The following is a 20,184-nucleotide window of genomic DNA, read 5'->3' as shown; positions in this document are numbered from 1 at the left end:
CATCAGTTGTATGAAGATAAGTATGCATTTAGTGGACTGTCCGCACCAGCTGTGTTCGTGCCATACACACGATCATTAACACAAACTGACATTCTTAAACAATGTGAACGTGAAGGGGTTCACTCAACATTTAATTTGCACCCTAAGTACCAACACAACTAAAACAAACTGAACAGATAAAAGCACAACAGCTGCAGAAAGAAGAAGTTTTCTCAAAGCGGAGGCATCTGCCTGGAACTGATACCTTTTACATTTTACTTCTATTTTATACATTGGAAGTCAACATCCTGAGGGCAGTGGCAGTTGGTCCATTTCTCCAGGGTCTGGTGGCTGATTTACATGAAGAGCAGGTACAAAAGCACAATCTGCCCAAACAACTTTCACAGTGACACGAGGTATGTGTGGAAAGTTACTGTTACTGTCTGTGTGTGTGTACACACACAGCAGTAAAATACTCCTTTTCTGGTAATGACTTCTCCAAAGGCATCAGGAAGTCTTTGAGGAGAGACCATCTCACCACAGGATGGTCAGGACAATAATCCCATTTACAGTAAACTCTGTGTCCTTAAGCAAAGCACTGACCCTCTCTGGCTTAAACCCGCATATGTCTTCCAACAACTTCCTAATCTGACAGTCCGTAACATGACATTTATGTGCTTTACAACGTGTGATGTCACTGCGACTGCTCTCCTCCAGGACTGAAAACATCTTACTTGTACGTACAGGAACCAGCCCTCTCCTGCCGGATTTGGAAGTGAATATTACACTCATACCAACAAGGAATAGACATTTCCTGAACATGTTGTTGATGCCACATGTTGAATTTCACAGTCACTGGACTGTAAGCATAAACCATCTGTGGTCATTGCATGTTGTTTTTCTCTTTTGTAAATTGGGCCTTTTTCTCAAAGGACTCCAGATTGTGACTCCTTCTGTTGAAGCTTGAGGATCAGTTCTAGTAGGTTCATCTGCATTGTGAGCTCCTGAAATAATGCACAGAGTTCGAAGGGAAATTAGTTAGGACAAACATCGCCATCTGCTGGACATCTGTCTGCATCACAGCTGCGGTGAGTAGAGAGGTGTAGATGTTCACCTGAGGGTTAGTGGTGATATAAAACCCAGGCACCCCAGCCTTCTCCAGGGTGTTTTGCTGGTCTATCACCTTTTGGTCCATTTCTGCCACAATCTTCTTATCCATCATTTTTTGCTCCTCTCGCACACGGATTTCCAGAGCCTGATAACAAAACACACAACTATATTAGAAAAAGAAAAAGAACATGATAGTGTTGGAGGTACAGGTATATCAGGGCCTTACATCCAGCTCTGACTGATGGTTTGATTTGAGAAGAGCGAGGTTGTGAGACTTGCAAGACTGCAGAGCGTCTTTGTGCTTCCGGACAAGATCCTGCTTGAGGGCTGCACACAAGAAGAAATAACCTGTCAAGCATCAGGCTGACACTGGCAATAATGAACTATCTATGTTCAAATAAATATCAGTCAATCAATCAATCAAAAAAACTTCAGACCCCAATAGTCAGTGAATGTTTTCAGTAGAGCACAAACCTTGATGTTCACAGTGCAGCTTCTGTCTCTGGTTGTACAGATTTTTCTCTGTCAGATGCTGAATATCCAGGAGCCCCTGCACAATCTCATACACCGTCCCGTCGATGAGTGCCAGAGCCAGGTCACTCAGCGTGTTGTAGGACAGGCGCTGCTGGAAGGAGCTAAACACGGAGAAAGAGCAACACGAGATGGGCCTTTAGTATCCATGAAACCACTTCTGCGCATATCTGTGAATGAAGTCTTCACTGAGGGTTCAGTATCGTCAATATCACCTTGGTAAATCTTTGACTAAGGTTTGCAGTTCAGATAACAGGTAGTAATGTCTCTCTTGTTGTTTTGAAGAATCCCCACCAGTGACTCCGGGATAACTATCCATCTCCTTAAACTGACTAAAGGAGCACAGCAACAGGACGTTGGTCAACAGACTCAGCTAGCTTGACGTGTGGGTTAGTTTAATTAGGTTATAGTTAAAACTCGCCCAGAAAGAGGATAACCAACCTTACCGTTATGTTACCTAACTGCAGCGACTAAAGTTCGTAAGATAATAAAGGTGTTTAAAGTTTCTAAACCGATCAAAAAAGAAGAAAGCGTTGTTTTTAGCTGCGCCTACTTTCCGTTGTTTATTAGCCTCCATTCACTCTGAGGACCCCAAGTTGGTGGCTCTCAAGGTGCCTGTCTGTAATGGTGCCTGTAGTACGTCAATGTATTCGCCAGGTGGCGCATTCTATCAAAGGAGAGACGCGCCTGAGGACCAGTCACTCATCAGGTATGACTAAATTTACGGGGAAATTAGTACGACATGTTTTTTGTTTTGTTTTGTTTTTTAATGGCTCCACTTACAAACAGGTTGTGAAATATGCAAATGAATAATCTGTGTCGCTGCTTTGAACTGATTGTTTATTATTATTATATGTTTATTTCAGCATGGGCACACCTGATGGTTCATAACGTTTAAAAGAGGAGTTGCTATAAGACGGACAACGCCGAAAGCCGGCTCGGCTGCCCACGCTGTGTCCCACGGGGCTGGACCTGCAGGACTCTCTGGGCTGGAGGATGAATGCGCGCCTGTGTCGCGCGCTACTGGTGGGCTGCGCGCCGTCACGCGCCGTAGGTGCCATGAAATGAAGAAAACTCGGAGGGGAAGAGCACAATTTATAAGAGCGCGTATGGGAACATAGGAGGAATTGGATTACAAGCTCACTGGACTTAAAAAATGGCCAAAAACACATCTCTTTATTTCAGAATTGTCGAGGGCAGGAACCTCCCCGCCAAAGACGTGTGAGTAATTTGTGAATGACATGTGCCGTCTTGGCTCTCAGAATGTACACCCTACTCATCAGGTTAGTGCGAGGGAAAAAAGTTTATCCTGCATTTTAAACGACAATTCCTGATACGCTCTTTTTATAGGCTGAAATAGCTGGAGGTGACACAGCCGAGTCCATCCACTCAATTGAAGCGCAATAAAGGACGACGTAAAATTAAGTAAAGCTGCAGGAAAATGATGAGCGCTAATGTGTCTGACGCTGTCATGTCTTTTCCCTGTCACTTTCAGCTCCGGAACCAGCGATCCGTACTGCATTGTAAAAGTTGACAATGAAGTCGTGGCCAGGTGAGTTTATCTCCGTTTATACACGAAGACCTGCATCACCTGCAAAGGACTCGGCTGGAGGACGTCTGCTGTCCAAAGGCTCAGATCTGAATGTTCTTCATCACAGTTGAGATATTTGCATTAGGTCAGCTTCTGGCTGCGCTCCCGCTAGTCTGCACATGTAAACCAGGTGGAGTGCGTCTGATCAGGGTGATCACAGCGTGGCCCCTCCAGCACACAGAACCTGATACTGGTCTGGCCTTTAAAACGCCCGCAGGTAACCATGGAGAAGGTGCATCAATTATTGCAGGGAGCTCGTGGTGTAAGCAAGGAGAATGCTGGGAGCCGAGCACACTAGTTCAGAGGTGTTTGAGTGTAGGTGATGATTTCATCCCCCAGAGTATTCAGATGTTTTTCAGCAGCAGCTACACGGTGCGGTTTGTTATTTATCAAGTGCAGGCATTTGACAGCGAGCCAGATTTCTTTGGAGAAAATGTTTGCTGTGGGCTTTCACGGGAACAGGGGTCGAATTCAGTGGCTATTGTTCCATCTGGTGCCACGAGGGAAAACGGCACAATGATTCACTGCAGACACTCACACTAATTATCTTGTACTTGTAGTGTTACTGGCCAACTGAGTCAACTCGAGCGTGATGTTCACGGATGATGTGGCTGGTAGATGGTGGTGAGAAGTAATGCATACAGAGAGTATTCTCTGAAATCTTTGGATCTATTTAAAATATGACGTATGGTTGTTAGGTTACAACCACTGTTAGGCGTTACATTACCTTTCTTTAAGGAACTTTAACCAGAGTGTTTTCTAAAGCCATCAACCATACGAGAATCTGTCTGGATCAAACAGCCTAAAACTTGCAAAACCTTTATTTAAATTAGAAACTTCTGAGCCAAGATAGATAGATAGATACTTTATTGATCTATCTGTGGAATGCGTACACCAGGCTGTGAATGTGATTTCTGACTCTGCTGGTTTCTGGTGTTGCATGCGGACACGTCTCTCTGTGAGGTCTGGTTAAACGTCTCTTTTCAGGACTGCCACGGTGTGGAAGAACCTTAATCCTTTCTGGGGTGAAGAGTACACGCTGCACCTCCCGATGGGCTTCCATTCACTCTCCTTTCACGTCATGGACGAGGACACGATTGGGTAACGCTGCCATCCAGATTTGTCTCAAAACGACCCCAAATTTGACCATAAATCATCAGAGACGGAGCCTGACAGTTGATTTATAGTCCTTTGAGCCACGAGTGTTTGCTTAACTTGGCTCATGAGTGGATATGTGTGAGTTAAAACCTCATGTTTGAACGTTTTGGGAAGGAAAAAGTCCTGTGCTTTGAATAAACAAACATCATCAGGCAGATGGCTGCCCAGATTGAGTGATTAAAGATTGTTTTCTCACTCCTCTTCGCGTGAACACCAATTCTCCAATCGGCCCTTCTTCAAATTCACCTCACTTAACGCTAGCAATATCTAACGACCTTTGTAGTACTTTCCTCTATCTGATGATCCTTTCTTTTGTCTCTTTCTCCAGCCACGATGATGTTATTGGAAAGATAACTCTGAGTAAAGATGCCATTGGATCTCAAGCTAAAGGTACAACTGAATCAATCTGAAGGGTCCACGAGCAAAGCTCAGAGGTTAAACATACACGACTTTGCCCCGAGCGAGTCAAAGGTCTCAGTGATTGAGGAGACATTCCTTTTTAAGACTCTGGGAATGTTTCTTCAGGTCCTCTCACACATTTTGTTGGGTTTGCTTACATTTAAGGCAGTGAAATCAGCACACTCACACTGATGTCGTGCACTCTAAGCTGTCGTTTTGTGTGGAAGCTGTAAAATGAGAAGCCAACGACCAAAGCCTGTAATGTCAGTCTCTCTTAAAGAAATTAGTCACAGCATGAACTTGCACTTTCTACACTGTGCTGGCCAGGCACACAGCTTTTAAAATGCGGTATGTCGTGATGATGATGATGATGATGTAGTTTTATTAGATTGCTTCCAGTGTTTACCCGCGTACGTTAGCTGCATACTGATGCCCGTCTCTCTTGATACCCACCTGGCGTGGCCTTCGCTCGTGTGATTCATCGCTGTGTGGCAGCACTGAGGAATCTTCTCAGTCGGCCTTGACGTTGTAGCCTTTCTTATGGCTGAAAACAGGACCCATTCAGTGAGACATGAGTGAAACGCCACTGACATGTTCGCTGGGTTTTCTTACACTGTGAATTCCTTCCACGTGTCCTGTTTTTGGCCTGCATATGCGCTACATCAGGATGATCGTTAAGACATTAGAACCACAGTTTTCTAACGGCCGCCGCGTCGCCATCAGCTTGTTTTTTTCCCCTTGAACAATTCAGATCCTTATCATAATAAAAAGGTTAATTTGTACAGCACCTTTCATATAAGAAATGCAGCTCAAAGTGCTTTAGAGCAAAGATATTAAAGTGCTTCACGTAAAACGTATGTGAACATAAAACTTGATCACAATATAGAAATGAGAATGAAAACAGAGTAGAGCAAAGGCCTAATAATGACGGGATATAAAACCCACTCAGAATGCATAAATTCAAGTAAAAGACAACATTTCAGAAGAAGAGCAGCAGGTGTCTGAAAATATTCACTAAGGCGAAGAAAAGATGAAAATCCTCACAACCGGCAACTGGCTTTTTTCACCTAAAGAAAAAAACTGAAAAATTAATTGGTTATCAAAATAGGTGCAGATTTTCTGTTGATCAGCTAATTGATTGGAAATTACTACGTCCTCCTCCCTGTTTATTTGATTACTTTAGTTGCCATTTACTTTGAAGATTCTAAATCTGCTGATAATTATTGTTAATTATCCTGTCTGAATGCTGACAGGAGTGTTGTTGTGATGAGTAATCTCTCTCTCACTCTGTGTGTGTGTGTGTGTGTGTGTGTGTGTGTGTGTGTGTGTGTGTGTGTGTGTGCTGTGGTCAGGACTCGATAGCTGGGTGAACCTGACGAGGGTCGACCCCGATGAAGAAGTCCAGGGAGAGATCCACCTGAGTCTGGAGCTGCTCAAAGACGCCGAGAAGATCAGCCTGCGCTGTCAAGTCATTGAAGCCAGGTAAGATCTGCGTGAACTTTAAATCCTGCAGAAAGCTCGGCTCATTCAGACGTAACAACCACCAGAGCAGAAAGCTCACGTAAGTGTAGTTTCGGGTGGTGAAACTGTCGTGTATCTTAAAGATGGAACAGCTCATCCGTCACAAGTCGAGTAGCTGAGACCTGGCAGCTCCTCTGCTGTTTCTGTGCTGAGGTCTCATCGCCGTCACCTCACAGGCCTCCACACTCCCCTCCTGAGTCATCCTGCCTCGATCGCACCCCTCACTGCCCCATCTGTGCATCCCAGGCTGCACCCCCCTCAGGCAACCCACTAATGAGCACGTCAATCAGGGCCTGACACTGTGTTATTCAGACATGCTCGGATGAATGGGAATTAAGTTTGAAAGGAAGAAGTCAAGTGGGAATTTTTTCCCCCTGCTGCCCCTCTATAACTAATTGAATTTGCAGAACAGGTTACAGGAGCTTGTCGAGCGTTTTTAGTGTATTGATTGGTTCTGTTGTCTGTTGGTCTGCCGATACCCACAGAGACTTGGCTCCGAGAGACATTTCGGGAACCTCTGATCCATTTGCAAGAGTTATTTTCAACAACCACAGTGCAGAGACGTCGGTGAGCTCTGAGTGCTTTTACATTATGTGTTCAGTGGAGTCAGAAGGAACCGCATTCTTCTGCTGTGACTGATGGCTGTTTGATTTATTTCATGGCACTACTTTGTTTAGTGAAGTGAAATGTGGTTTTAGGATTTCCTAACAGCTCAACCTGCTGGGTTTTAGATTATCAAGAAGACCCGTTTCCCTCACTGGGGAGAGACCCTGGAGCTGGAGCTGGATCCCGAGGAGCTGAGCGAGGAGGGCTCGGTCACTGTGGAGGTCTGGGACTGGGACATGGTGGGCAAGAATGACTTTCTGGGAAAGGTGAGGGCCTTGTGTGCTTCAGAGATTTCATGTTCTGATCACTACAAAATGTGCCTCACCTGGAGGCCGCGTACACTCCTCAGTTAGTTAACTTTCCTTTTTGATGTTGTATCCTTATTTGTTCTTTCTGCAGGTGGAAATCCCTTTTGCTTGTCTGCACAAGACGCCTCTTCTAGAGGGCTGGTTTCGTTTGCTGCCCTTGAGAAACAACGAGGTTGACACTGGGTGAGTGTAACGGCCAAACATTTTGCTTTTGGGATGTTGTTTTGAAGACTCAAACTGAGCAGCACTCTGTGTTTTAAAATGCATTCAAAGAAAGTATTGTTTGTTCCCCTCTGTGCTTTCTTTCGTGCATTTCAATGAGCATTTGCAGGTGTACCGCCAGGTCTCCGACGGCATCTGTTCCTCGAGATAATTTTGGAACAAAGGAATCTGAGTGAAGTGATGGTGGATGGTGTCAGAGTAAAGCAATTCTCAGAGACATATTGGGAAATGACTCACAGCTAAAGGATTTATGTTGAGGGAGCACATTGCTGAGTAGATGTCACTGCACGAGCTATGGCGCTCACAACGTGTTGACCATAAGGACTCCTCGACACTGTTAATATTGTGACTCACCTTTAAAACCACTCACACACGCAGGCAGAAAGGGGAGAAAATGAATCTAACTGTTGATGAAATAACATCAGCACAGTGTCATAGCTGTGGAAATGCCAGATTAAGGATCCCAGTGGCCCAGTGGACACTGAGCTACAGCAGAGGTCCTCAAAAACGGCTATGAACCACAGCGTAGTCAGTGTTTGCTGGTTCTGGAGTAAACAGGAGTCCAAATCCACGTTTCCACAAAAGTGCTCAAGTTGCTGTCATTCCAGATATTTTTAGCAGAGGCTCACCTCATTATGAGATGCAGAAAAGTTTTTGTTTTTGGTTCCACTGTTTCCAGTGGCAAGCTGGGAGCGCTGCGCCTGAAGGTGCGTTTGGTGGAGGATCGGATCCTGCCGTCCGTGTACTATCAGCCCCTCATTCACCTCCTGGTGGAGTCAGTCATCTCCCCTACAGAGGTCAGCTTCTCAGCTTGTCTTCAGCAGTAATTCTGACACTCCTCGCTGTTTTCCCTCAGCATAACCCACACTCTGATTGGCTTTCAGACAAAACTCTTTGTCCGTGTCACAAGCGTGTCGTCACCTGAGTCCCCTTCTTACCAGGTGGAGGACAGCAGCGCGCTGACCATGCTGGAGGAGGTGACCACAGTCGAGAGCCGACAGGATGTGGCAATGACCCTGGTGAAGATCTACCTGGGCCAGGGCCTGGTGGTGCCGTTCCTGGACTACCTTAACACCCGGGAGGTCAACCACACCAGTAAGATTAGGAACAACTAGAGGTGTAAATCACCACTTCCATCACGACACAGTGTTAAATCAGCACTTGGGACAATGATACGATATTTGCTTACGTCAGAAAGTCTGCCGTGATATGATGTTGATTCAGTTCTGTTCAGGGGCTTTGAATCGATCAGAGATGCGCCCTTTTAACGCTGCTGTTGGACCAAAACGACAAATCTTGAAGATGAAGATATGGATCAATGTTGTCACTTTGCACTGATCATATTGAATTGTTGCTCAATGAATCTATACGTCGATCGATCAAGGAACAACCTCAGGAATGTTTCAAATTTCTGATCAGTGTCAGTCAGAGCCGGTTTGTGTGAGTCAAATCACGACAGTTTCAGCACAGTGTTTTTGTCATGTGTTTCTGTCAGATAGAGAGGTATTATTTTAATTTTTGCACCATTGACACCCACACATATTAGCTCCAAACATTTAACATGTAACAACTGTGATTACATAATACGCAGTGTGCGTAAGACCCAAGTTTATCTCTGTTAGTCATGTTTGTATTAGTCAGAGTTTGGGACGTGCCTGTTTGCTGCTGAGAGCTGCAACTGTTTGACTCTGAATTGACATGAAGGTCTCTAAACACCGCATTCAGTCTGTGTGTGTGGGCAGCTCGAAGTCTACCAGCGTTTACTATCCTGATGCCAATTATCTACCCACCCAGCAGTCTTTTCATGGCTTCTCTGTGGTTTGTATTTGTCATGTTTTTGCACCGCATCCCCATCGCTCGCTAATCCACACAGAGTGGTGCTCTGGTGGTCTTTGGGTTCTGTTGGTGTAGTTTGAGATAATAAGCATAGTGCCTAAGTTTCCATAGCAACTCCACATGATCCGACGGTAACCGCTTGATCAGGAATAGATGCTGTGAGCAGCCAGACGTTAAAGTTAGGCACAAGGGTAAAGAAAATGTTCTGCACACCCACCGGGCTGCGATGAAAAACCCACCATTTCCCCACACGCCCTCATCTTTGAAGCCAGAATACTTTACCTGGCAACCCAGTGCTGTCGCCATGGTTATTTTAGCATCGCCACCTTGAAGGACTTCAGTGACGTTGCAGCAGCAAGGTCAGCCTGCCCTCAGCTGTGACTCTGAGCTCCGTGTTTCTTAGCTGATGAACACAGATGGAACAGAATAGAAAGCACGCGCATGCAAAACATTCGCAGAAACACACAGAGGATCCACACATTGTTTTAATTAGGTACCAATACAGATTATTAGGAGCCGAGGAGAATGATAGGAAACATGTGGAACTAATATCATCAATAAAGTCAAAATTTAGAATAATGTGACCGAGTATTGAGGTGCAACTTTTCTTCCTACTTTATACTTCCATTCCACTACGTTTTGGTGGAAAATATTGTACTTTCTACTCTGCTATATTTATTTATAATGGATCGTCAGTTTTGGTAGGCTGTTATTTGCGACGTGTAGCCAATCAGATTGCGTTGTGGGCGGGACACCGAGTGGTGACTACAGACAGAGAGGCGGCTGCATCAGAGCCAAAGCTGACTGTTTCATTGGCAGGCGGACAAAAAAGCCCCACAGATAATCGGCCACGCTGGTAACCGGCCTACTCCTCGTATCAGTAGGTTTCACAGAATTCAGTCAGGGTTTTCTCTATCATTATCAGGCTTAGGTGCATCCCAGCCATTCTGGGCACCCGCTGAACTGAATTACTGCTATATTAACGTGGAGAGAATCAACACTAACAGCGAGTCCTCATTGGGCATCTTTTGTTTGTTTGTTACCTGCTCTGGCTGTTCCAACTCTACACCGATGTGGTGATAATAATAATGGTCCAGAATGATGTCAAACTGCATATTTTTCATTGAAAAACTGATCCAGATTTTTCATAAACCCCAATCAAATGCATGCACAGTGTTCCACAATCGTGGGGAAAACACTGTTAATGAAGCGGCATTTCAGTCTCAGAGGTTTTCATCAGGCATCGTCATGTGCCTGATCTGCGTGAAAGATTGAATGTTGTTTAATTACATTCACTGGGAGCTGTTAATGCAGTGCTGGGATCCCTTGTCTGTGTCTACCCTCGGATGAAGACCAAACTCAATGTCTCTTTTAGGCATTTTTATGGCACTGAATGCCTTTATTAGACAGACAGCAGGGAGTCGGAAAATGACATGCCCAAAGGCTCCTGACCAGAGGCAGACCAGTGTCAGTGCCAGTCTGTTCTTTTTCTGCTTCTTTTTTATTTAAAAATTAAATTAAAACTGTGTGGAGAAAGCTGACTGAGAATGCTTGGTCAGGTGAAATTCAATCAAGTTTGTACTGTCAAAAATCACAAGTTTAATTATAATATAACCTCATCATAATATTAATATTATGATCCTCTGACTTCTTTTCCTTGATTCAGGAGAAGAAAAGCTTTATTAGAAAAAAGTTTGGGGGAAATTTCATGAACAGCACACAGAAATCCAACAGTGTTGGATTGAAAGAGTAAATGTAATCTTTTGTATATCCACATTTCTCTAAATTGCTGCATCCCTGCTGTGATATAATATACTGTACTCCTGAATGATGTTACAGTTTACTCTAAACTCAGTCAGTCTCTTTTCTTTTTTGCTGTCGTAGCCGATCCCAACACTTTATTTCGCTCCAACTCTCTTTCCTCCAAGGCCATGGAGCAGTTCATGAAGGTGAGTTTTATTTTATCACAAATTCATTTGTCTTCCTCCACTGTGAGTGAAACCATGACTTAACTGTTAATTATTTCTAAGCTTCTGGTCAATCTTTGTCCTCCTGATTGTCCCCTCTGTCTCAATTAAAGCTGGCTGGGAGGCTTAAGGCCCCCTGCTGCATCACTGTGTGCCTTGTTTGCTCTTTCTGCTATACAAATTTACATATTTAGAAAAGAGTCCCTGTAGTTCACATGCAAATGGGGTGTCTTGAACATATGGCATTGTTTCGCTGCCAGGCTGTCGGCATGCTGTATTTGCACGAGGTGCTGAAGCCCATCATCAATCGCATCTTTGATGAGAAGAAGTACATTGAGCTGGACCCGTGTAAGATCGACCTGAACCGCACAAGGTAAAGCAGACCTGAAACACGAGCTGCTGGATCTCACACTCAGTCTGCTTCACAGGTGCTCCTCTTCAGCCACAAATGAGACGATTTGGGTGTTGTGGATTTTTGTGTGTAGCTCACAGTCTGTGTGTTTAAATGGTCAAACGATAAAAAAAAATAATAAATAAAACTGCCACCGGAGGAAAAAAAATCACTTCCTTTACACTTCACCCCTGAGAGGAAGCCATCAGTGTGAGAAAATAAAAAAATGGGCTGTAAAAGAAGGGGGAAGGCTGTTGCTTGGCAACTGCTATGAGCCCCCTGAGATGTCTATCTCTGACATGGAGGGAGATCATCCAGGAGCTGACTTGCTCGGCAGCACATCTGCCTGCCATCACCTCGTTTGTTGTCTCCACTCTTCGTCTGTTTGTGTCTCCAGACAATTCAGCACTCGCTACCTGAAATAGCCTGCTCTCATATTGATTAGCAGGCTTATTTGAGTCAGGTCTTGATGCAGCCCAAATGTGTATACAGAACTGCAGGTGCTTTGTCTAGTTTGATCAATGATTTAAACTCAGTGGGTTTCTGATACAGTCATCCATGAGGTCTTTCTTTCTCTCCAAAGACGAATTTCATTTAAGGGCGCAGTGTCAGAGGAGGAGGTGCGGGACAGCAGCGTGGAGATGCTGCACGGCTACTTGACCAGCATCATCGAATCGATCGTGGGCTCAGTCGATCAGTGTCCGCCCGTCATGAGAGTGGCCTTCAAGCAGCTTCACAAGAGAGTAGAGGAGCAATTTTCTGAACCTGAGTATGAGGTCAGTCTGGAGCAAAATGCACACGGGGAGAAAAACATCTGACTGATACTTAACTTAATCGCTTTACATTCCCATTACACGCTCCATGTTCAGCTACAGCAGTTAGCCTCAGGTTCATTAACTCGCCTGTCAAAATGGCTTCATTTTTACAGGATGTGAAGTATCTGGCCATCAGCGGATTCTTTTTTCTGCGTTTTTTTGCACCTGCAATCCTCACACCTAAACTGTTCCAGCTGAGGGATCAGCACGCTGACACCCGCACAAGCAGAACGCTGCTCCTGCTGGCCAAGGTATGATTCTACACTCAGACGCACACACACACACACACACACACACACACACACACACACACACACTACTATGAATAATTTATTCATGTCCAGACATCACACTTAAGTGCAAAAAAACCAAACAGTGAAGAAGTGGATGCGCTGGGTGTGAGGCTCCATGCTGTCTGCCAACAGTGAGGAATTTTAATTTACAGGTGTAAAATAAATAAATACGAAGCAGGGATACGCATATGATGTTTATGTTATGAGTAAACATACTATGGCCAAAAACAGCGGAAAACACTGAGCTGTTCCTTACGTTTTCCTTCTGTAACAACTCAAGATCACGCACAGCACACGTCACAGTGGTTCACTTTACCACCTACACCAGGTATGCTGTGGTTTTCAGTGCCGTAAAACTTTGAATAATACCGCGTCTCATTGTTCTCCGCTCACACATGCTGTTTCAAGTCGAAAAAGATCAAATTACACAACAAAGACATCCGTGAAAAAACATTTCCTCGTGACCCGCCAGAAAGGCGTCTAGTCGGTCAAGCTGACGGGTTCCTGTGGGTCCATAAACAGTCTCAAAAAGTCTAAAATCCAGTCAACTGAATTTTATTTTGACTGGTTTTAAAAAGTTGCAGAATTAACTTGTGTGAGTGACCCCCCCCAGTTGTAACACAAGCCCCCTCGATATCATCAGAAACGGGGGCGTCATGGTCACACTTTAGAAGAAAAGTGAAGCCTCGTTGCTCTCCCACGTGTGACTTCTGTGGTTGCTGAAGCGCTGTTGCCATGGGTCCTCTACAGAGGAACAGGGAACAGGCTATTTTTACCTCTGTGTGAGCTGCGACCAGACTGCGGTTCAAAGCCGGGCTTCAGAGAGGGTGTAGAGAGGGACTTCCTCCGCCCTGTGGGCCAGGTGTGGGCCGGACAAAGGGCCTCACAGCATGCTTGGCCTCAGGGACCCTTTTGATCTCCGACTTTGAGATATGCAGTCACTCACACTGAGTTCTGTCAGTAACTGAAGTGCTGGAGAAGCGAGTGTTGAGTGGATGTTGTGTCTTCATGGTCACCAGGCTTTACAAAGTGTCGGGAACCTGGGCCTGCAGCTGGGTCACGGAAAGGAGCAGTGGATGGCGCCTCTTCATCCCATCATCCTACGCAGCGTGGCCTCTGTCAAAGACTTCCTGGACAAGTTGATTGATATAGATCACGACATTGGTAAGGCTGAAAACAGTGAACATAAACAATAAATTCGCACTCAAGGGGGTGGGAGTCAGGCTGTTGAGCAGACGTATCACAATACGTTCGGGGTAGTTAGATTTTTAAAATCTCATTGTAGGACAACAGTTATAGTATAAAAAAAACATTTATACAGAATTGTAACATAAAACACAAAAAGAAAACATCTTTCTAATGTCAGCAGGGGGCTTCAAATAGAAGTCAGATTGTATGAGTTTATGAGAAAATAAAAAATCAACTTCTCAGTTGATTGATGGCCCCAGTGAACATTTTCCTGACGAGTTTATGGTCTCAGTCGCTAGTTTCAATTCTTCTTCAATACAACTTGATGTTCGTGTTGTAAATTATGGGCCCATTTAGAGTCAAACAGACCATAAAGCAGGAGATGCTCGAGGACTGATAGGTCACTACCGTGATGTGGCCTTGGGCTCATCCGTAAAGCCAAGCTCAAAACAGTAGTCCTTGTGGACCAGTGGGTGACTTGTGGGTTTACCCTTGCTGTTGAGCTAATCAGCCACAGGCCAGCTGCTAGCATAGCAGCTCCCAGCTGACATCAGGATTAAGTGAAACAACACTGTAGCTCAGTGGTGAAATATTCATAACTAGCTGGAAGTCCATAAAAGAGCTGACACGGTTAACGAGCTGGCGGGGAGCTGGAGTGAGAAGCCGCAGGCGTTCGTGCAGGCCGCACTGGTTACCCAACATGTCTTGGCTGCTTTCTTACCGTCATGTGTCAGTGAGGCTGTTGTTGTGAAACATCTTCCCCTTCTGATGTATCATGTTTCAGCCTCCCTCTGCACATCACACCCACTCTTTTCTCTGAAAGGCCAGTTTGACATTTAATGCTCTTCAGGTGGACTTGTTGGACAGAAGTGGACTCTTGTTATGCCTCTTTGAAGCTGTCCTTCATGAGACGATGATCGAGGCTGAGATGCCGGCAGTGACACCGTGCTGACGACGAAGACTGCAGTTTGTTTGTTTACTGTCACAGCACCACCTTGTGCCTGCATGGGCGAACATGCCACAGCAAAGTTTTCCTCCTGTGTTTAAAACTCTTCACCCTGTCACCCTGCAGTGTCCGAGGTGCCGCAGAGGGTCGTGTTCATGCCCTCAGTCACAGTTAAAGAGGGCTACCTCCACAAACACAAGGCGGAGGGACCCCAGCTGCTGTCCCGCTTTGCCTTCAAGAAACGCTACTTCTGGCTGACTAGTGAGACCCTGTCCTACGCCAAGACCCCTGAGTGGCAGGTTGGTATTGAACCAGTAGGAAGGAGCTTCAAATCCCACCAACTAATGTTACTGTTTCATAATAATGATTTTATTTATTTAGCGCCTCTAAAAACAAAGCCAGGATACTCACGCAGAAACGACACCTGATGATCCAAAGGTTAAGATAAAGTTTTAAGAAAAAAATAATAATATCACACAAAAGAAATTCTGTAAGAAGTGATTTAAAAGTGATTCTGCTGTCACCTTTTGGGTTGAAGATTTATCATAGATTTATCAAAATTTGCCGTTTTGGCAAAACAACCAGCCACTGTTTTTAGTAGCTGCTGGTTTTCTTAAATTGGCCTTTTGTCGTTTTATTTTTAAAGTAACGTGTCACGTATTCTCTTTGTACAAAAATAGATGAGCAAACTTTGAATCAAAGTCACGTGAAAGTGATTCATCCGTTATTAGACACTCTGGTGATGAATCAGCCGCAGTGTATTTCAGCCTCATTGTATTTTTGTTGCTCTCCTTGTGAGAACATCATTAGCGTTATTACCATGTGGTGCCTAACCTTGTGATAATGATCTCCTCTCATTCACCAGCCGGAGACTGAGGGAGAGAGGGACGCCGAGAGGGGGAGCAGCCCCTCTCTCCATCCCAGTAAAAAGCTCTCTCTTTGAGCCAGTCTCGGCTTTGTGTGACTGGAATAAAGGCGAGGGGTAATTGAAGCGCTGTGGATATTCATGGTAACATTGCAAATCAGATCTCAGACAATGTCCTGGCCCCTTTCCTCAACGTTGGAGCACTCCAGTCTCAGTGAGGCGAGCTCCCATTGGAAGAGGCTGATTTACACTTTAAAGTGGCCTTTGCTGCCATGCAGATCTTCACTTCCTCCTCGTCTCATGTGTGCAAAATATTTCTCTAGAAGAAACGGCTCCATTAATCTGCTCTGTGATCAAATGTCACTTTTATTTCACTCAAACCTTAGTCTAAACCGGCTGAGGAAAAAGCATGATCACCATCACCAGCCTGTGCATGCTTGTGTTAATTGGTGTTGTGGTCTGTGGTGTAATTATTGCAGGTGCGCTCCTCGATCCCGGTTCAGTGTGTGTGTGCCGTGGAGAGGGTGGATGAAAATGCCTTCCAGCAGCAGAATGTAATGCAGGTCATCACCCAGGACAACGACGGACAGCTGCACACCATGTACATCCAGTGCAAGGTGCATTGGTACCGACAGAGTTCATGACCTCTCTCAGTTTTTCTTGGTTTTGACAGAGATGAAGCACTACTTCCTTAATCCATGACTTTGCTGACAGTTTGCTATGTTTATAGATTTGAGATCAGCTAATAAAGGTCAGCTCTGCGTGGGAAATTCCATCCTAACAGGCTATTTAGTGCGCTAAAACTGTATGTGAGATTTTTTAGTATGAAACCAGTGCATAGTATTGCCAGGGGCAGACTCTATGCAGTAATGACCACAGCAGCAACATTACAGACAGACAATGGCCGACAGCAACCAAGGCAGCTCTGGCACAAGTTCAGTAAGGTTTTGCTTTGCTAGGCGTAATTTATTTTTGACATCTGTTCATAATAGGCACAGGTTGTCTAGGTTACACATCTCCAACTGGCAAGGATTCTCCCAGGAAGTGACCTGATACACGCCGAAAAGATTAACACTCCTGTTGATTGGTGGTTGAAAAGGCATGTTGAATGTCAGTATGTAGGGCGATCTCAGTGGCAACACAACAAGCAAAATACTGATGAAAATAGATAAATGTATGGATGAAACTGAAGTGTATTAGATTAAGAGGGAATGTTTGTAGCTTCAGGCCTAAAGAAATAGATGTACCAGTCAAGGTATCTCAGGCTGCTTTGATGACACTAAATGTGTGCTTCATGCTGTTCTACTGTCTGATTAGAACGTGAATGAGCTGAACCAGTGGCTGTCGGCCATCAGGAAGGTCAGCATCTACAACGAGCGCATGCTGCCCTCTTTCCACCCGGGGGCTCATCGCAGTGGCAAGTGGACGTGCTGCCTGCAGGCGGACCGTGCTGGTAAACCTGCTTTTATTGCTTCAGACGGTGCACAATCTTTGACATCCTGACTCAGGATGTAACCTATTTTTGTTGTAGTGTAGCTCACGTTAACACTTACAAATGAGCTGCACTCAAGACTCCCCCAGAGGCATCATCACAGCATCCCGGAGCATAAGCAGCCTCACGTCTCAATCATAACACTTCTTACTTCCCTCGCGGTTGACTAACGTGCAGCAGGCTTCAAAGAGCGAATGAGCTCCCGGCGATCCATATTTAATGACTAAACCCTCAGTTTGTAGCTGCCATGTTTTTGTTGCTTCAGTGGAGGACGCGCTCTGATCTGCACCATAATGTGATTTTCTTTGAACAATTACATTTAGTCTGTGTCTGACAGCTCAACTGAATTTCTTCACAGTCCTGAACAACAATAATTGTATCAGCAGTTGTATATATGACATGTTGAGCCCTGGGTGAAGTCAGGGTTTGGGTTTTGGTTGGGGCAGGTCGCAGTAAAAACTGTGGTTCGATAAAACCTCCATCAGGTCCCTCAAGTTGAAGGATGTGTTGTTTTTGCCTGTGTGTGGGGCACCACTGTTGAATAAGAGGTCGGCTCACAGTTACAGGCTGCAGTAGAACGCACTCAGCTGTGACTCTCGGGGACTGGAGTGACCCACTGGATCCCGATGTAGAGACGCAGACCATATACAAGCAACTTCTCCAGGGCAGAGACAAACTCAGGTCAGTGGAGAACACAGACTGTATACTGGGTGCAGTTCATTTACTGGACACTAGAGGTCCATGTTGCAGCACAGGAGTGCACTGCTGTGCTGCTGCTGCTGCTGCAGGCTTCCTGACATTACAATCAAATGATTAACTGGAAAGACAAGAGCAGCTTCTAGGAAACAGTCAGAGATCATATGATAACAGACTGAGTGACCACAGAGAGGACAGACTGTGCTGTGCTTTGTTATCAGGAGGAATTACTTGCTAACAAAATGCTAAAACTACAGAAATAGCAGGGGGAAATTCTTTTCAAAATTTGAAGAAAAACAAATTCCCCAAATTCTGAATTCTGTCAGGAGGGTTGAAACTACCCATAACCACAGGGGGAAAGAACTAATGTGCAGTGCTGGCTGTGAAATATATGACTTCCTGCCACAACAAAAGACAACCGGTAGACAGACACAGACATTTATAAATACACCCGAACCATTTTCTGTTTGCTGCAACCACGGCTGTCTAGTATTAACACTGTTTTATTTTAACATCTCTTTATTTTGCTGGTATTTATACCTACACTAACCTGATTACTTACATTATTTATGTGTGTATATGTCTATGTATATGTATGATAACACTTAGGAACACATGTTAACAACAAGCTGTATATTAGCATGCATATTGGTAGAACACTGGCTCTTTGTTAGTTATTGTAAAGCATTTATCAAAGCCTTATTCCAGACCATATTCTACAACTGACATTTCCCTCAGGAACCTCCTGCTTACTACTTCCTGTAGAGCTGCAAGGATTAGTCAATCACAATAAAAATGAATTGTGAACTATTTGAGTAATTAATTAATTGTTTCAGTTATTTTATGGAGCAAAAAAATGTCAAACATTTGTTAGTTTTTGCTTTTTAAATGTTAGGATTTGCTGCTTTCCTTTTTGTCTTTATTTTGACTAAGTAAGAGCCAATATGCTATGCTAATAAGTGACGAATAAATAATTAATGTCAAATTTTAAATGATACTATCTGAGATGGATATATAATTTCTGTCTTTTGTAATTGTGCATTGTAATTGAATTAATTGTAATCAAACTGAAAACTGAAACTGATCAGTGTTTCTGACTGCAGGAAAAAACATCTGGAGACGCCCGACGCTGATCAAACATCCAGTAATAAAGAAAAGAAGATCAACTCTGATATTCACTCAGGTGCTGCTGCTGCATCTCAGCTGTTATGTATTTGTGTGTGCCCCATGATCATCTCTTTTGGTTTGACATCACTGCGCTCTTTCTGTCTCACAGATGGGGCAGAATGCAACACTCAGCTGATGAAGCCAGGTCAGAGCATTGCTGCTCGGCTGTTGGCTGTCATAGAGGATCTGGAGCAAGTTCACGCCACCTTCCAGCGCAGAGAAATGGAGGACAGCACCAGTGTCATCCTGAATCCCTAGACTCAACTCAGACTGGGATCCACTAAAGGGGGGCCGGTGGGGGTGGGTCACAGCTTTCTGAAGCAACACGAGTGGGCATCGATATTCACTCTCTTGATTGTCAGGGACAATAAAGTGGCAACAGGGTGCAAGCTCTTCCACCCTTTTAGCACATTCCCCGCTGTAAAGAGCAGAGGGAATTCTACCACTTTGAATATTTTTGTATTCTGTGAGTGCAGCTGGCTTCAACAGCGCCGGGGAGAGATTATGATACTTGACGATAAAGAGGGCCTTTGAAGCATGATCTGACTTGATATTTTTTATGTAGAAAACAAGCAATCCCTTGCATGGCTTGCACCCACTTGTTGTGAAATGTGAACAGAAGCTTTTATATTTTGAGATATTGTACAGGACCTTGGTCGCACACATTTTTATGCAAAAAGCTTGTTGTAGTGTAATCTACTAACAGTACCTGAATGTAAGGTGATTTGATTTTGCTTTTATCAATGTTTTGTATTTTATCGAGGCAATTTATCACCATGGTTGCAATGTAGCAGTGACATGAACAGACAGCTCATTCCACCATGAGTTTATGAAACGCTGGTGCACATTCCACAGATTAATGCTGCCTGTACAGTGAGCACAGTGAATATTATTTTAATTGTTGCTTTGGTCCCTTTATACAAAACAATGTGCTTTTGTTTGGTGCTATGGCCAGTCAATATTTGGTTCTGATGTAATTTCCGTATTTTAAATGTCCTCACACTTGATGTAGCCATTCCTAAAGTTAACAGGGTTAGTATTTACCTGTTGACAACTGATGATACCAGTGATACGCAGGTTGCTGTCGTATCCACAGGCACTAC

At 44.4% G+C, this 20,184-nt stretch overlaps 2 protein-coding genes across 4 annotated transcripts; one reads left to right on the top strand and one right to left on the bottom strand.

The window, feature by feature from the left end:
- Positions 1 to 104: 104 nt before the first annotated feature.
- dgcr6 (DiGeorge syndrome critical region gene 6) lies at positions 105 to 2,202 on the bottom strand. The gene is made up of 6 exons (XM_046386837.1): positions 2,062 to 2,202; positions 1,836 to 1,948; positions 1,564 to 1,724; positions 1,316 to 1,416; positions 1,094 to 1,234; positions 105 to 983 (listed from the first exon to the last, which is right to left on the bottom strand). Exons 2-6 carry the CDS (start codon positions 1,937 to 1,939, stop codon positions 906 to 908), a joined length of 585 nt encoding a protein of 194 aa, XP_046242793.1. The 5' UTR covers positions 1,940 to 1,948; positions 2,062 to 2,202; the 3' UTR covers positions 105 to 905.
- LOC124058012 (rasGAP-activating-like protein 1) lies at positions 2,196 to 19,622 on the top strand. Of its 3 annotated transcripts, none has more exons than XM_046386828.1 (22): positions 2,196 to 2,329; positions 2,487 to 2,841; positions 3,116 to 3,172; positions 4,199 to 4,312; positions 4,698 to 4,759; positions 6,121 to 6,250; positions 6,775 to 6,856; positions 7,021 to 7,161; positions 7,295 to 7,386; positions 8,105 to 8,222; positions 8,367 to 8,520; positions 11,146 to 11,210; positions 11,489 to 11,601; positions 12,203 to 12,395; positions 12,548 to 12,685; positions 13,747 to 13,891; positions 14,988 to 15,160; positions 16,206 to 16,343; positions 17,044 to 17,179; positions 17,779 to 17,899; positions 19,018 to 19,097; positions 19,191 to 19,622. In XM_046386828.1, exons 2-22 carry the CDS (start codon positions 2,777 to 2,779, stop codon positions 19,337 to 19,339), a joined length of 2,466 nt encoding a protein of 821 aa, XP_046242784.1. In that variant the 5' UTR covers positions 2,196 to 2,329; positions 2,487 to 2,776; the 3' UTR covers positions 19,340 to 19,622. The 3 variants fall into 3 exon arrangements, with proteins under 3 accessions (XP_046242784.1, XP_046242783.1, XP_046242785.1); XM_046386827.1 differs by having other exon boundaries at positions 8,310 to 8,520; XM_046386829.1 differs by lacking the exons at positions 17,779 to 17,899; positions 19,018 to 19,097; positions 19,191 to 19,622 and having other exon boundaries at positions 8,310 to 8,520; positions 16,206 to 16,351; positions 17,044 to 17,170.
- Positions 19,623 to 20,184: the final 562 nt, after the last annotated feature.

The sequence above is a fragment of the Scatophagus argus genome, chromosome 4 (assembly GCF_020382885.2).
Source record: "Scatophagus argus isolate fScaArg1 chromosome 4, fScaArg1.pri, whole genome shotgun sequence".
NCBI lineage: Eukaryota > Metazoa > Chordata > Actinopteri > Scatophagidae > Scatophagus > Scatophagus argus.
This window is presented reverse-complemented; position numbering and strand designations above follow the sequence as displayed.

Coding starts and splice junctions, on each gene's coding strand:
- dgcr6 (XM_046386837.1), bottom strand. CDS start 1,939: ATGGATAGTTATCCCGGAGTCACTGGTGGGGATTCTTCAAAACAACAA. Junction 1,725..1,835: donor TTAGTCAAAGATTTACCAAG/GTGATATTGACG, acceptor CTCCGTGTTTAG/CTCCTTCCAGCAGCGCCTGT. Junction 1,235..1,315: donor ACCATCAGTCAGAGCTGGAT/GTAAGGCCCTGA, acceptor TTTTGTTATCAG/GCTCTGGAAATCCGTGTGCG.
- LOC124058012 (XM_046386827.1), top strand. CDS start 2,777: ATGGCCAAAAACACATCTCTTTATTTCAGAATTGTCGAGGGCAGGAAC. Junction 12,686..13,746: donor CGCTGCTCCTGCTGGCCAAG/GTATGATTCTAC, acceptor CATGGTCACCAG/GCTTTACAAAGTGTCGGGAA. Junction 17,900..19,017: donor CAGGGCAGAGACAAACTCAG/GTCAGTGGAGAA, acceptor TTCTGACTGCAG/GAAAAAACATCTGGAGACGC.